At 41.7% G+C, this 12,832-nt stretch overlaps 1 protein-coding gene across 1 annotated transcript in view; it reads left to right on the top strand.

The window, feature by feature from the left end:
* Nucleotides 1–12,568, top strand: part of LOC118256438 (uncharacterized) — a 35,861-nt gene extending 23,293 nt beyond the window's left edge. Inside the window, exons 9-16 of the mRNA XM_035563406.2 lie at nt 5,129–5,219; nt 5,591–5,699; nt 6,884–7,077; nt 7,774–7,910; nt 8,246–8,420; nt 8,705–8,819; nt 10,494–10,578; nt 11,538–12,568. Of these exons, the coding sequence (XP_035419299.1) occupies nt 5,129–5,219; nt 5,591–5,699; nt 6,884–7,077; nt 7,774–7,910; nt 8,246–8,420; nt 8,705–8,819; nt 10,494–10,578; nt 11,538–12,083 (1,452 nt within the window). The 3' untranslated portion in view covers nt 12,084–12,568. The remainder of the gene's footprint in view (nt 1–5,128; nt 5,220–5,590; nt 5,700–6,883; nt 7,078–7,773; nt 7,911–8,245; nt 8,421–8,704; nt 8,820–10,493; nt 10,579–11,537) is intronic.
* The last annotated feature ends 264 nt before the right edge of the window (nt 12,569–12,832 follow it).

The following is a 12,832-nucleotide window of genomic DNA, read 5'->3' as shown; positions in this document are numbered from 1 at the left end:
GCGCGCAGCTAGCGGTGTCCCTCAGGAGTCAGTACTGGCTCCAGTGTTCAGCTTATTTATCAATGTCCTGGACAATGGAATGGAGTGCACCCTCAGCAGTTTGCTGATGACACAAAGCTGGGAGGAGTGGCTGATACCCCAGAGAGCTGTGCTGCCATTCAGAGTGACCTCGACAGGCTGGAGGGTTGGGCCAAGAGGAACCTCATGAAATTCAACAAGGGCAAGCAAAGGGTCCTGCACCTAGGGAGGAATAACCCCAAGCACCAGTACAGGCTGGGGGCTGACCTGCTGGAGCACAGCTCTGCAGAGAGGGACCTGGGAGTCCTGGTGGACAGTAGGCTGACCATGAGTCAACAATGTGCCCTTGTGGCCAAGAACGCCAATGGTATCCTGGGGTGCATTCGGAAGAGTGTTGCCAGGAGGTCAAGGGAGGTGATCCTCCCCCTCTGCTCAGCCCTGGTGAGGCCACACCTGGAGTATTGTGTCCAGCTGTGGGCTCCCCAGTACAAGAGGGACATAGAACTACTGGAACAAGTTCAGAGGAGGGCTATGAAAATAATTAGAGGACTGGAGCACCTGTCATATGAGGACAGGCTGAGAGAACTGGGCCTGCTTAGCCTTGGAAAGAGAAGACTGAGGGGAGGCCTCATCAATGTGTATAAACATCTGAGGGAGGGTGTCAAGAAGATGGAGCCAGTCTTTTCAGTTGTGCCCAGTGACAGGATGAGAGGCAGTGGGCACAAACTAAAGCACAGGAGGTTGTGGATGAATATGAGAGGGCATTTCTTTACTGTGAGGGTGACAGAGAACTGGAACAGGTTGCCCAGAGAGGTTTCGGAGTCTCCTTCTCTGGAGATATTCAAAATCTGCCTGGATGTCATCCTGTGCAATGTGCTCTAGGTGATCCTGCTCAGCAGGGGGGTTGGACTAGATGATCTTCAGAGGTCCCTTCCAACCTTGGCCATTCTGTGATTCTGTAACGGTGGTGGCATGTCATCTGTTTCTGCTTGGTTCCTGGCTTGATTATCAGCTTCTTGCTCCCCTGCTGCTGAGAAAAGAACAGGCAGTGTTCAGAGATGATGGCCACTGGGAGGAATGATGAATGACTGCTAGGCCACTGAGAATCCCTTCCCTCCATTCTCACCAAAACTGAAAAGTGCTTTTGCACTTGTCTCGTTTTTGCCCCATTCTATGGCTGTCTGCTGTCCAGTACCAAGAGACGCTAAGGATTGAATTGTTTCTGTTCACCTTGCCACATGGCCTATCAAAACTTTCATATTGACTTACAGAAGAGGAAGAGAATGTCACTGAAGCAGTCGTTTTCTTCTGGGACTTGCCAAGACAATTTATCTGTGATCAGTCTGGGCTATCGTTAGCTCAACCTGCCTTAGGGTAATGTGGCAATTCCTTTTCCGCAGCTGAGCAATTTGAAATGTGGGAAGCACAGTGAGTACAAAAGATGAGAAAAGGCACCTAAGTATCTGTAGGATTCTATTAAAACTTGCAGCAATTTTCTTGCAAGACCAAGCTCATTGCAAGTATGAGCAGACACAACACAGATAGCTTCACTGATGTCTCTGTGCTTGAAACCAGCAGTTCCCCTGAGCACTACAAATGTACAGGTATTTCCTTTCTTCATAAGTGGGAAGTGTCTGGCTGTTACTGAGAAGTAATTCTGCCTGTTTGTGAACACGTTTTTTAGGACGTACGCTAGGTTTTCCCTTGCAAGGTTGAAGATTGCAGATGTTAAGAGAATGTTATCATGATCACTTTAGCACAGAAAATTGTAACTAACAAGTCCTGCATCAATCTCAGGGCTTCCATCTGAACAAAGGATTTTTATTTTTTTTTTTAGATACCTAACCAAGATTTACAGACTACAAGCGTTGGATCTTATGTTTAGGCAAGAGGTTTCAGCAATAAATGAAGTGTCCCTTTGCACAAATTCTACTGTCTGTCTTCATTTCTGTTTGACTATCCATCTTCAGTGTCCAACTACTGGATTCTTTCATCTTTCTCTAGTAGATTTTAAAATGATACTTTTCTCCTACCTGAAATACTCTTTCATCCTACCTGAAATACTCTGCTACTTCTGGATGGTATAAAATTGCTTCTTAACTTTTCCTTTGGGTAAGAGATTTAGTTAATATTTAGTTGTTCATTCTCAGGTAAGTTATTAAATAATGCTCATAAGCCTTTTCAGAATTAGTTTTTAATCTTTTTTCAGCAATATTTTGTTCAAACTGTGGAGCCCAATAGAAGAACTAATAATGGCATTATGAATGCTACAGCTACAGTAGCTGCAGTAACATTTCTTTTAATTGATAAGCATCCATGGTCTGCGTGATAGCTCTTGTAATTGCATTAATGTACTGCAGGCTCTTGTTCACTGGTTATCTGCTACTTCCCCAAAATCATCTTCTGATAAACTTTTCAGAATTCAGTTTTCCATTACCCGGTTATAACAAATATTCATGACTTCTGACATACAAATTGTTTTGTTTTTTTGTTTGTTTGTTTTGTTTTGTTTTGTTCCAGGTGAGATAGACAGCCAGTAAATGTCTGGCACATTTCATATATTGCAGAACTGAATAAAGAGTTGGTGTTTGGTTGGTTGGTTGGGGGGGGTGGGGAGGGGTGGAAGGGGAGTGGAAGGAGTGTTAACAAATTAGTTATGTTTACCTGGAAATAGGTAATTACCTGTTTTAGTTATCTTGACATATGCTTGTTCGTTTGTGTGCTTGGGCAAGTTCTTGTAAGCATATGTATAATTCTACTTGTGCATGTACTTATGCAGCTCTCTCTATTTCATATTTAGTCAGTCTTACTGTACTTATCACAGGGATCGTATGCAACCCTGATTAGAATGATAAACAGGAGAGACTTCATGCCTCCCAGCCTCCCCCAGCTAAACTCAGCTAACGGTAACACTTCCTCTGTACAACCCCCACTCTGAAGAAGGTCTGCAGCAAAACAGGATATTTACCAAAAAAAAACATAAATGAGGAGGTGGTGAAATGGAAGCCAGAAAGATTCCTTTTCTTTTGATCAGTTTCTGATATGTTGTAGTTATTTTACTATTTAATCCAGAATAGCAACACTGTAAGGAAGCATAATTATAGGAAACAGGTTGATACAGGGATGCTGCTGTTTAGTTGTCTGAAATGCGGGACTGGAAGGATACTTCTGGTCATGGAGTCCAGCTCCTGCTGCTGTAGACATCATATCATTTAATAACTTCAATAAAACAATACCGCTAATTGAAATATCACACTGCTTGCTAAGCATAGGCTCTTAGTCATTCACTCCCATTTTAAGTCTACTTCAGGCCTCTTGCTGGTTAGAAACCACATTCATTCGGTAGCCTGGCTGTACCCATTTGGCTTTATGCAAATGTTGTTCTTAGTGTTTTTCCCATCCTGATGTTTATCTTTCTCTTTTCCCCAACTGTTTCTGAAAGAGAGAACATAGGCCCTGGCATTGCCCAAAGCAAGCCAAGCTCTTTCAAGTCAGAACATTTTCACAGCCTTCTGTTACCCCAAACCAAGAGCTCAGTTCAGTATCCTTGCTGGGCAAGCTGTGCAAACAACGTTCCTCCAATATTTTTGAAATTTTCAAATAACTCTTTTTGTCTAAATTCAAAAGCGGACTCTTTACACACTCACTCCACATTTTCTGGGCTCCAGGCTGAGTCATGGGCTTCCTAGAGCAACACACTACCTGCAGAGGTGCTGGGCTTTTTTGGAGCGTTAAGGAAACAGCAAATATTGCAAGCTGGAACCATCTTATAAAACACCATGTATTACTGAGTAGACTAGGTCAGGTTTCTTCATATTAAACTTATGTTTGCTGGTTTATCATGAAATCAGAAACTTTATATGGAATTTCTGTTTAAGAAGAAAGGGAATCCCACGTTATGGGAGAGACAGCATTCAATATTGCACACTGCAATATTTCAAATATCTATACAGTCTCCTTCAGTAAACTGGGGCAATGACTAGGTCCTAAGTATTCCACATCCCAGATGAGTGCTTTGACCAGGAATATATCAGTTGTTCTCTCTATTTCTGCCTTCTGAAATTTTCTTTGGCAGCAAGGAAATACTTACGGGAAGAAAATACAATCCCAAGATTCTCATGCTGTAGGTGAGCAACTTGGTTATCTGCCTGGAATTGTGGCTTCTTGTGTGTGTGTGTGTAAGAGAGAGAGAGAGATTTATGGTAGGTCTTGGTTTTATTCAGCTATGAAATGGGAAAAAGTCTGAAACAAAAAGTCTTTAGGATAGAACACCCTTTTCTATCCCAGCTTTTGTACCTGACCTCAAACCCTTTCACAGTAGCTCAGGGCAACTCCAAGTGGCTTAAAGAAAGGGTCCCTCAAAAGTTTCATGACATAAGCAGCTCAAGCAAATATTCCTCTAGTAAAGAGAAAACGGAGATTTCTGCCAGGAAACTGCCAGAAAAACAGTTACTTGACTCCATCAAGTTTAGAAAAAAAAATTAAAATTCCATCATTAAATGTAGAGAGCAGTGTTTATTGTGTAGATGGCTTTCAGAAGGTAACTACTGCTGATGGATGAGCTCATGAGAGGAAAAACCCACTAAAGACTTGAAGATGCAGAAATTATGCCTGCTCCAGGAGTCCTGAGCTGCAAATGTCTGGAGGCTGAGAAGGTTCTCAGAGAAGAATATCTATGCTTTCTCTATCATTACATTCTTCTTTAAGCATCGGTTTTCAGTTACTATCGGAAACAGGACACATGAGCCTTCGTTCCGATCCACTGTGGCTCTGTGCTGCTCTTAAATTCTCATGTGCCAGGTGCATGCAAACAAACAAACAAGCAAACAAACAACAAAACCCAATAATAACAACAAACAACAGAAGAGGAAAGTGGAGAAAAAGACTAAAAAAGATGAAGTGGAAGGAATTAAAGATCTGCTTTCAGGTGGCTGGTGCTTTATACTCCTATGCAAAGTAATATTTGCTGCTGCGAGAAGAACAGTCCCTATAGATGACATGGCATGCCTGAGTTGGTGCCATGTCTGACAGACAAGGCCAGCTTGTGACAGGCTTCAGCCTGCTGGTACAACTACTGACAAAACTGCTTCTAACGATTGGTCTGTTTTAGATACTGTCTGGAATGGGACAAGATGTGCAGCAGCTGGGCCTTCACCTGTGCATTACTGCTGTGCTACTCCTTGGTGGAGGGCAAGGCAGAGGTAAGGGGAAATCTGGAATAGGTCCACGGTGGGAGGGGTGTATACATGTTCTTGTTTTCATACACAGACACTAAAGAATAGAATACAAGATCTTGTGATTGCACTTTCTGGGGTCCCAGGAACTAGTACATCCAGCTGGCAATGCCATACCTAAGCAACTGAAAACATAGTGGACAAGCTGAGCAGCAGAAAAAACAGCCACTGCTCAAGGTCCCTGCCCTAAGTTCTTACACTCATCTCATGCAGAGAAGTGCGGTACAGAGGAAGAATATCGTGAGGAAGGCATCAGTAAAGGAAGCGCTAGCAAGTAACATGTTTTAGGCCTCATCAGGTGGTAACATAAATGCAGCTCTGGTCTCCTTCTTCTGCAGAGTTCCCTGGCAGTCTGAGCTGCCTGAATAACTATGTGACTACTGTGAACTGCGTGTGGGCAATGGAGGAGCCTGTGGGCGATGGACCTTTCTACCTGCACTTCACAAAGTAAGAGCTGCAAGCCAAGAGCTGTCTGTGGTAGTCCTGGCACTGGTGTGGGAAGGACAGCACGGAGGAGCCAAGATGGGGCCTGGCTGGGGGCTGTGCTTGCTTTGGGCACAGCCATCTCAGCCATCTCACTGCTACAATCCTGGGCTGCCTTGGCAGCTGCTCCCTTCGCAGCAGTCTTTCATGGGCTCACAGTCACCAGGGTTACAGCAGAGGTCTCGCACATGCAGCTGCACGGTCTCCTGCAGGGTCAGGGTGGTCCATCAGTCCAGTGTCGTCTGCTTGCAAGGGCCTCTCAGTGCAGAGAGCCCTCCCTTTGCAGCCTTGGTTCTCAGCCATTTGAGGACTTCCAGGCTGATCTTACATGAAGCTGCCTCATCAGTTTCTAATCACCTTGCTGCCTAAAAATTAAACTCCTACTGGTTTAATATAGTTTATATATATACTTAAAGGATTTTGAAAGTCTAGTGAATTATAAGTTTTAGTGACGGGTTTATTATGTGAATAATTTTATCTCTAACAGAAGAAAACCAATGAACAGTTTGCTAGGTGACAGGATAATAAGCATTGTGATATGCTAATTCAAGAATGCTAATGTGTTTAGATGATGTAATAAAGTTGTCTTGATTACTAATAACTAGTAAACTGTTACACAAGGGTAAGCCACTCCAGCATTAGATGCCTTATTGTATTCTGATATAGTTTAGTAAAAAATAGCGTAACTCTTAATGATACAGGATTTTAAATCTATGGAAAAAATGCCAACTTGATAAACTTTGGTACCCAGTTTATTGTGGGGCCACAAGCAACACAAAAAATTTACTAATAAATGGCTACATTAGGTGGTTTACCCCCCCCCTCCCTCCCGCCCTGCCACTTTCCTGGCAGCAATACATAGCAGCCCTCTCACTTTCAGAGGGAGCAGGGGGCAGGTACAGGGTACTACATGCAGCTGCTGGGAGGCTTAGTGCTCTCAGCAGTGAGGTTAGGAGGCCGTTTCCTTCCTCCTTCTTCAACCCTGCTGTCCAGCCAGTTTTAGCATTGCTTTCTCTGCTGTCTGCACTAAGGAGGGACATACTCTTCCTGAATGTGTTGCTGTGCAAAGCTGCCACACGTCTTTCATAAGCCATAAAGCAGTTAATCATATGACTTAAAAGAAACTTTCAGCCTTTTCATTTTTTTAGCCTCTGGTCAAAGGGTCAAAACGCCAGCTGCCAACTGACTGCCAGAGACAGCATGCAGAATCAGTATCGTTGCACAATCCACTTAGCCAGCCAGATCTTGGAAACAGATGGTTATAGAGTCTCTCTCCAAGGCAACTTCTTTGGGAGTAATCATACATACATTACCTTTCCAGAATACAATCCCAGCAAGCACAGTAAGTATGAACCAGAGCAGCAGTGGAATGAGGCTCTGCCTAGCATCTTTGGGATGGATCTAACATACTTTCTGAAAAAGAGTGTCTCAAAGACAGCAAGTGAAAATAATGGAAGCAAGCCAAATTGTCCATTCCTGCAGAGTAAACTACATGGTCTTTATCATTAAGGATGCAGTTCCAGTGTCTCTCTATTTTGACTTTTTCTGGACTTCAGAGAGGGATGGTTCTGGAGCACATTTTGGTTATACTTCTGGTCTTCATCCTGTTTTCTTGTACAATTTTATTGCTTCTATGTTTTTGTTTTGTTTTGTTTTCAAAAGAAATGAAGTCATGAGGAATCTAAGTTGTAGATAAAATCCTAGGTCCCATGGCCTGGTACTTTAGACAAATGCCCTAGTATTTGAAATCTCAGAGCCTGTCTGTACTAGTGTTACATTGGAAGAGCAGAATGAGATATCTGGAGTTGTTCTTTGATTGCAGGACTATCCCCAGGGGCTATTTGAGTTATCATTATTTATGTCAGTTCTGTAGCTGTTTTGACCTATCCTGTAAGCTAATGCAGACTACTGCTGGTCTTAGTATCACTCTTTAGAACCAGCTTTATCTTCCAAGACTTTAATCAGTCTAGAAACATGCATCTTCTTCTGTGGTATTCCAGTCCCAAATATTGTGGAAAACCTACCTCTCTGTTTGCAGTAAAGCTTGATCCACCTTTGAACATCCAGAGCAACATTACTGCAAGCAAGTGTCAGATATGGTGGAGTGTGCCTTGGTACCTCGTTGAAATTCTTCAATACGAGTTGCAGTACAAGGAGTACGGCGTGTCATGGGAGGTAACTGGATGAGCCACACACTCACGCTGCCTTGCTCTTGGTGCAATGAATGGCCTTGCCACTCAGCTCAGGGTCTTCTGGAAGCTGACTGTTTTAAGCTAACCTTTCTGTCTTTCCATGTCAAGACAGAAAGGTTTTATGTAAAACATCAATAGTGAAGAACAATGCATCATCATCTCTTGAATCCTGCATTCAGAAGTCATTCATCATCATGTAGGCCCTATTCTTGCATCCAAGAACAGAGGGTTTGGAGAAGGGAAAAAAAAAAAAAGTTATTAAAAGACCATCCTTTTGCCCAGCCTTTTTAATAGATTTTTTTTTATAATGATTTGCAGTTTGCATTGAACAAGACACCACCCAGTTCACTACCACAAATAGAAATTGAAGGCACAGAGTTTCACAGTGGTATCTCTTACATTGCACGAGTTCGCTGCAAAGTTTCTGAAAATGAGGATTCATACCATAGTCAGTGGAGCGAGTGGAGCCAGACAACAGTGTTTCAAAGAGCAGGTACAAAGAATATTGTTTTGATCTTAATTCATGTCTTTTCATGTCCATACTAATTTTTAAAAATGAAAGGAGGAAAAAAAAAAAAAAGAAAGATGCTTGGTAAAATGAAGCTTTTTAAAATCAGAATCAGTTTCCTTCAAGTTTTCATAACCGAATTACTTTCCTTGAGGTCTTTAACTGCTTATTTCATTTGTATTGCTTAGTTATTTGGGGATCTATCTTAACTTTCAGGCTTTTTATCTTTTTTTTTTTTTTTTTTTGGGGGGGGATGATTCTTTTCCTAGGTGTACCAGAAGTGTCTGAAAAGCTCTTTAATTCCAGAACTTTGCAGTTCTTGTTCATTCCTCTAAGTTTTGGCACCCTACTCTATTTATTTTGGAACCGCAAGCTTTCTTCAAGGTATGTTATAGTTCCTCTTTAAGTTTCTCTTGATCTTTATAACCTAAAGAGAGTAAACGAAGTGTCCTTATATCCATTTTGCTTCTTGTTTCTGCTGCGCAATCAAATTCTAACATACTCAAAAGCTCTTTTGATGTTCTCAGGATATGACGTGATTCTTGGCTAATGATAACTAATGACCCACTATTCGGTCATTAAGGAGACCAAAGTGCCTTCTTGGCACCTGAGCTCAGCTAAAGGTCAAGGCTGAGGGTCTGTTGGAGTTAAAGAAATTTAAACCTGTTGTGGTTTAACCTGGCCAGCAGCCAAGCACCACACAGCCATTTGCTCACCCTGCCCACCCCCTCCAGGGGGATGGAGGAGAGAATCAGAAAAAAAGTGAAAGCTTGTGTGTTGAGATAAAGACAGTTTATTAGGACAGAAAATAAATGAAAATAATAATAATGATAATAGTGCTATTAATGATAATGCGTATAAAACAAGTGATGCACAATGCAATTGCTCACCACCCGCTGACTGATGATGCCCAGGCTGTCCCTGAGCAGCAGTCCCTCTCCCCACACCGCAGACAGCCATCCCATATAAATGTTCAGCATGATGCCATATAGTATGGAATATTCCTTTGGTCAGTTTGGGTCAGCTGTCCTGGGTCTGTCCCCTCCCAGCTCCTGCTGCACACCCAGCCTGCCCGCTGGCAGGACAGAGCAAGAAGCTGAAAAGTCCTTGGCCTGGTGTAAGCACTGCTCTGCAACAATTAAAACATCAGCGTGGTATCAACATTATTCTCATTCTAAATCCAAAACACAGTACCACACCAGCTACTAGAAGGAAAATTAACTCTATCCTAGCCAAAACCAGGACAAAAAAAATGGAAATTTTGAGTTGTCTCATGTAGGTAACCTAAAAGTGGAAGCGCACAGCAATCCATAAAGATGGTTAAACTGATATCAATGTTAAGCTATTTGTGACATACCTGCCAGTAGTCAGTATGTGAAATACCAATATAGGCAAACTACACCAACTCAGATTCTGTGTTTCTTAGGTTCTGAGACCAAGTCATACACGAGAAAAAAAAAAAAAAGTGTCTCTAAAACCTTGGTTTAACCATCCTCTATATTCTTTTATGCTGGTAGCACAAAAGCCAGTCTCCTACCTCTTCCCTTTCTGCCTTGACATACATTATTATGCTCCATATACATGTTGCTCTGAGGGAGACAGAATATATGATATTCATATGATAAAATGTTTGTACAGGATAAACTCTAATGAACGGACTATGATATATGGCAGAATTTCTCTGTCTAAATTTAATGAAACGTGCATGCTCTAAAATACTGCTAGAAAAGGTGGTTTAGATCAAACAAGATGCTAAACAAATGCATAAATAGCTCAGTACATATAATGAGTAATAGACTATTAATGAGTTGAATGCATATAGCATTCCTCAGAAAACTTCAAGAAGGCTGCACTTTGGGTTAGGAACATTGAAAGCATGTCTGAGAGGCAGATAATTGCATACCCACAAGATGTCAGGAACCACATGAAATGAGATTCTACTGCAATCTTTCTATCAGAAGAGTTGGGCTTTCATTTAACCAGTGTGCTATATCATTGAGACAGAATACAGAACAATTGTCTGGTTTTTGATTTTAAAGTGTTGTTTTCTCACTTCAGGGCAAAAAGCCTCTCCTGCTTTAACATTCCCACACCAGCTGCTTTCTTTCAGCCACTCTATAATTTGCATAATGGGAATTTTAAGGTAAGAAATGTTTAATTCCTTTCTTATGATCCTCAGCTTATGAGGGGAGGATTTTTTTCCTAGGGTTGATCATTCTAGGTCCTGAGCATTGTTACCAACATGTAGCTCTGGTCTTCCTGGGACTTCATGGTTTCTCACTTAATTTCCTGCCTCCGCATACTAACTACACCACCAGAGCCACTGTCCATCTTCTCTCTCCTTAAAAATAAAGCCCCTCCAGTAGCTTGCTCCTTGTCCATCCATCACCTGTACTTTTTTCTACATCCAGAGGATTTCTCCACATATAACCAATAAGTGATGCTTTTGATATCCCCCTTTTTTCAGATGGATAACACTGGTAACCAAGCACAGTATTCAGGGGTTACTTTGGTTTAACAAATCAGGGTTTTCTTTCACAGAGAAATGAGTATTTTGTCTGTTAGGTAGAAAAAGCAGGACCAAGGAATCACCACTCTTTTTCTCAAGTGGCAGCTTCTCCTTAGTAGTTAATCAACATTGCTGCCGTCCTCTAGCATGTTCTTCTAGCATTCCCAATATCTTAAGTATGTTTAAATAGCGTAACTGGAGAAAAAAAAAAAGAAAAGAAAAAAGGTGAAAACAGAACAGATCCCTTTCATGGAAGAAGCAAAAACCAAGAAACATCATTAGTGCACTTGCATTCTCTTGTCTTCCATCTTCTTGTACACTTACTGAACATGAAAGGTGCATGCTGCCTTCACAAAACCAAAGCAATACAAGCAGCTTCCAGTATATTCTGGAGGTGAAATCTTGAAAATTTCATGTGAAATCTTTCTTCAGGGCAGTTAAATGCTATATTCTCTACCCTATTACTGAAATTTTGCCCATTAGATTTGCACTAAACCTCTGGATTGCTGTGCCAAAGCCATACAAAAAGAACTGTTATTCTGAAAATTCTACCTCTGAGCAAAATGTCCTGAACTTACTGATCCTTTCACTAGGACTGGGTTGGACCTAATGAAGCTTGGAATCAACTCAGAAGAGAAGAGGCAAGCAACTCAAACAAAGTGACTACAGATGGAGTTTCTGAGCTAAACACCCAGGAACTGATTTCCCAGATTTCCTTGAAACCTGTGGAAAGCACAAATCTTGTTGCTGCAGAAGAAATGTTTGCCTCTGGTCCAAGCCAGCAGTATGTCCCCAGCAGGTATGTGAGAGCAGAAGAGATGGAAGTGAAGCTGGCACTATTCTTAGCACAAAACCATGCTGATGATACAGTTGGCCTGAAAATTTCTGAAATAATTAAAGCCAACCTTGACAGATCTGGCATGGGAAGGAGTTATCCTTCTCACTTACAGCATGGAAAGGGTAACTTCCTTATGCTTCAGGAATCTTTGGAGATGGCAAATGTGTCCTTCAGCAATAGTGACTATTGCACCTTGTGTGACAATGATACCACAGGAGGTTTGATTGCTGCTGAACTACTGAAGCTCTCTGATGGCAATGGTCTGGTCAAACATCAGAATGATCAGAATGGCCTTCCTTGAGGAATGCTGCCCACAAAGATCTTTTGCTGCCCTCTCATCTCACAACACTGTCTTCCCAAATGGCTTAAATGGTGACTGTGCAGACAACTACAATCATGTATCATTCTTAACTAATCTTTAATTTTTCTACTTCAAGAAAAGATTGTGACCCACTCCTCTGGCTAGCAAATAATATCCCTGGCATGGCCAGGACTGAACACAGCAAAATCTGCCGTCTCAGGAGACACATGACCATGCCTTTCCCCAGATTAAACTCCTGGCAGCCACAGAAGTCCAGCAATCCTCTAGTCTGATGCAGCAGCAGACCTGCTATTTTTCCCCAGAAAGAGCCATTGTAATTGCATGCAAGATGACGATTTCCAAACTTCATTGTGAGACAGCTGCTCTGCTCTCAGCACATAGTTCTTTCCTCACTGTAATTCAGATTAACTCAACATTTACTGTAGCCTGAAAACTAATGCCTGCTGGACTGAGAAGCAGCAATATTTGCAATTTACTGAATCATGATTTAAACCCATTTGTTATTTGAGAACTATGTATGACTCTTCATAAAACCATGATAAACGTTTTTTTGCTAAAGATGCTATTTTTGCTTCTTAATGTGGATTCTAAATGGATTCAAATGGTTCATGATTTCATCAGAATTTAGAATTGCACTATTTAAAAATAATTGGGCAGTGGGCCTTGATCTTCATTATCCTGAATAGCTGTAAATTTTTATTTTGCAGAAACTAAGCCCCATGTACTGC

Source organism: Cygnus atratus, chromosome 15 (genome assembly GCF_013377495.2).
Source record: "Cygnus atratus isolate AKBS03 ecotype Queensland, Australia chromosome 15, CAtr_DNAZoo_HiC_assembly, whole genome shotgun sequence".
In the NCBI taxonomy this organism is placed as follows: domain Eukaryota; kingdom Metazoa; phylum Chordata; class Aves; order Anseriformes; family Anatidae; genus Cygnus; species Cygnus atratus.
This window is presented reverse-complemented; position numbering and strand designations above follow the sequence as displayed.